Source organism: Mesitornis unicolor, unplaced genomic scaffold (genome assembly GCF_000695765.1).
Source record: "Mesitornis unicolor isolate BGI_N332 unplaced genomic scaffold, ASM69576v1 scaffold32812, whole genome shotgun sequence".
NCBI lineage: Eukaryota > Metazoa > Chordata > Aves > Mesitornithiformes > Mesitornithidae > Mesitornis > Mesitornis unicolor.
Genome location: NW_010171761.1, coordinates 1,248 through 2,666, shown reverse-complemented (window position 1 = coordinate 2,666; position 1,419 = coordinate 1,248). Strand labels below are relative to the sequence as shown.

At 47.9% G+C, this 1,419-nt stretch overlaps 1 protein-coding gene across 1 annotated transcript in view; it reads right to left on the bottom strand.

Annotated features, from left to right (window-relative positions):
• SLC4A5 (solute carrier family 4 (sodium bicarbonate cotransporter), member 5) overlaps nt 1-1,419 on the bottom strand; it is a gene marked incomplete at both ends in the record, with an annotated part of 7,096 nt that overhangs the window by 4,436 nt on the left and 1,241 nt on the right. The window contains one exon of the mRNA XM_010180145.1: nt 611-635. Within this exon, the coding sequence (XP_010178447.1) occupies nt 611-635 (25 nt within the window). The remainder of the gene's footprint in view (nt 1-610; nt 636-1,419) is intronic.

Sequence of the window (1,419 nt, the reverse complement as noted above, 5' to 3'; positions counted from 1 at the left end):
GGGCTCCGGACGGGGCTGCGGGCTGGGGGAAAGGAGCTGTTAGAGGAGGCGCCATGGGCAACCCTTGGGTGATGCTGAAGGCGAGAGGCCATGTCCAGTGCTGAAACACCAGCAATTTGCTCTGCCTCCCACTCTCATTTGCAATTTTTATCCCATCCAAGGTCATTTTTTCCATTAGCAAAGAATAAACCACCTGAAGCCAAGTCTCCCAGAGTCTTCCCAGGTCTTGCAGAGGCTCCTGCACCACCCCACACCCCACCAATGCTCTTTTCAAGGCTATAAATGGGTCCAGAAGGGCAATTCTTGCTACGTAGGAAGACCCAACACTTGATTTGGCTTTTCAATCTCTTAATTCTCCAAAGAAACCTCCACTTGAAACGTGCCATGAACTTCAGACTTCAAAATATTTCTGTTGGCCACCACCAGGTCTCACGTGAACGTTTCTCCTCCCTAAACTGGTGATGCGTCCCATTTCTCATCTGAGATATTTAAACTGCATTACTGAGCTACAAAGACTTCCCTTTCCCTCCATGCATATTCTGTGTTAAGACCAGAATTTTCTCAGAAAACTTCCTGAATTCCCAAAACTGGTTTTTTTCCTTGGGAAAACCATCTGGACCTGTTTAGTTGAGCTGCTCTGCATCTCTCTGAACCACCAGCTGTAACCAGCACAACTTATCCTCATATTTTCTGTTGTTAAACCCACTGAAATAATGATAAAATTCCCACTGGGCATGACCCTATTTTCAAGGTACCAATGCTATTTATTCCAATATCATGGAGCTGCCATTGGCACAAGAAACGCGAGGGACCCCTCTGCTCTCGCCAACAATCACCGTATCCTTGGCATCCCTATTTGCAAACTCAAAGTGATGCCACCGTCTCAGCAAGGAACTAGAAACACGAAAGATGCCCCTATTTCTTCCTATCTACAGGGACCAACCACAACATTTCCAAGCCCTGCTCCATTTTGAAGGCTTCTGGGCAAACATTAACTCAAGCATCAACAATGGCTGCTTTGAAACCTGGGGATGCCCACGGGGTGGGAGTATTGCTCATTGACGGCCTCTTCCATCTGCACTTTGAGCTCGGGTGCCGCTGTTTCTGTCTACCCGGAGAGCAGTCGAAGCCTGGCAAATCCCAGGCTCCACCAAATGACCTCTGTTTAAACCTAAGTAAATAATCTAGCGTGAAAACAAACAAATGCCCTTTTATAATGGCTCAAAAATAGGCAGGTTCAACCGCGGAGCAGACTGGATTTGTCTGCAGGCTGTGCTGCCAGAAAGCTCCTTGGCCAGGCGTCCGCCAATGCTGTTGACCACCACCCAATGTTGTTGACCACCACCTAATGCCGTTGACCACCACCCAATGTCATTGACTACCACCTAATGCTGTTGACCACCACCTAATGTCATTGAC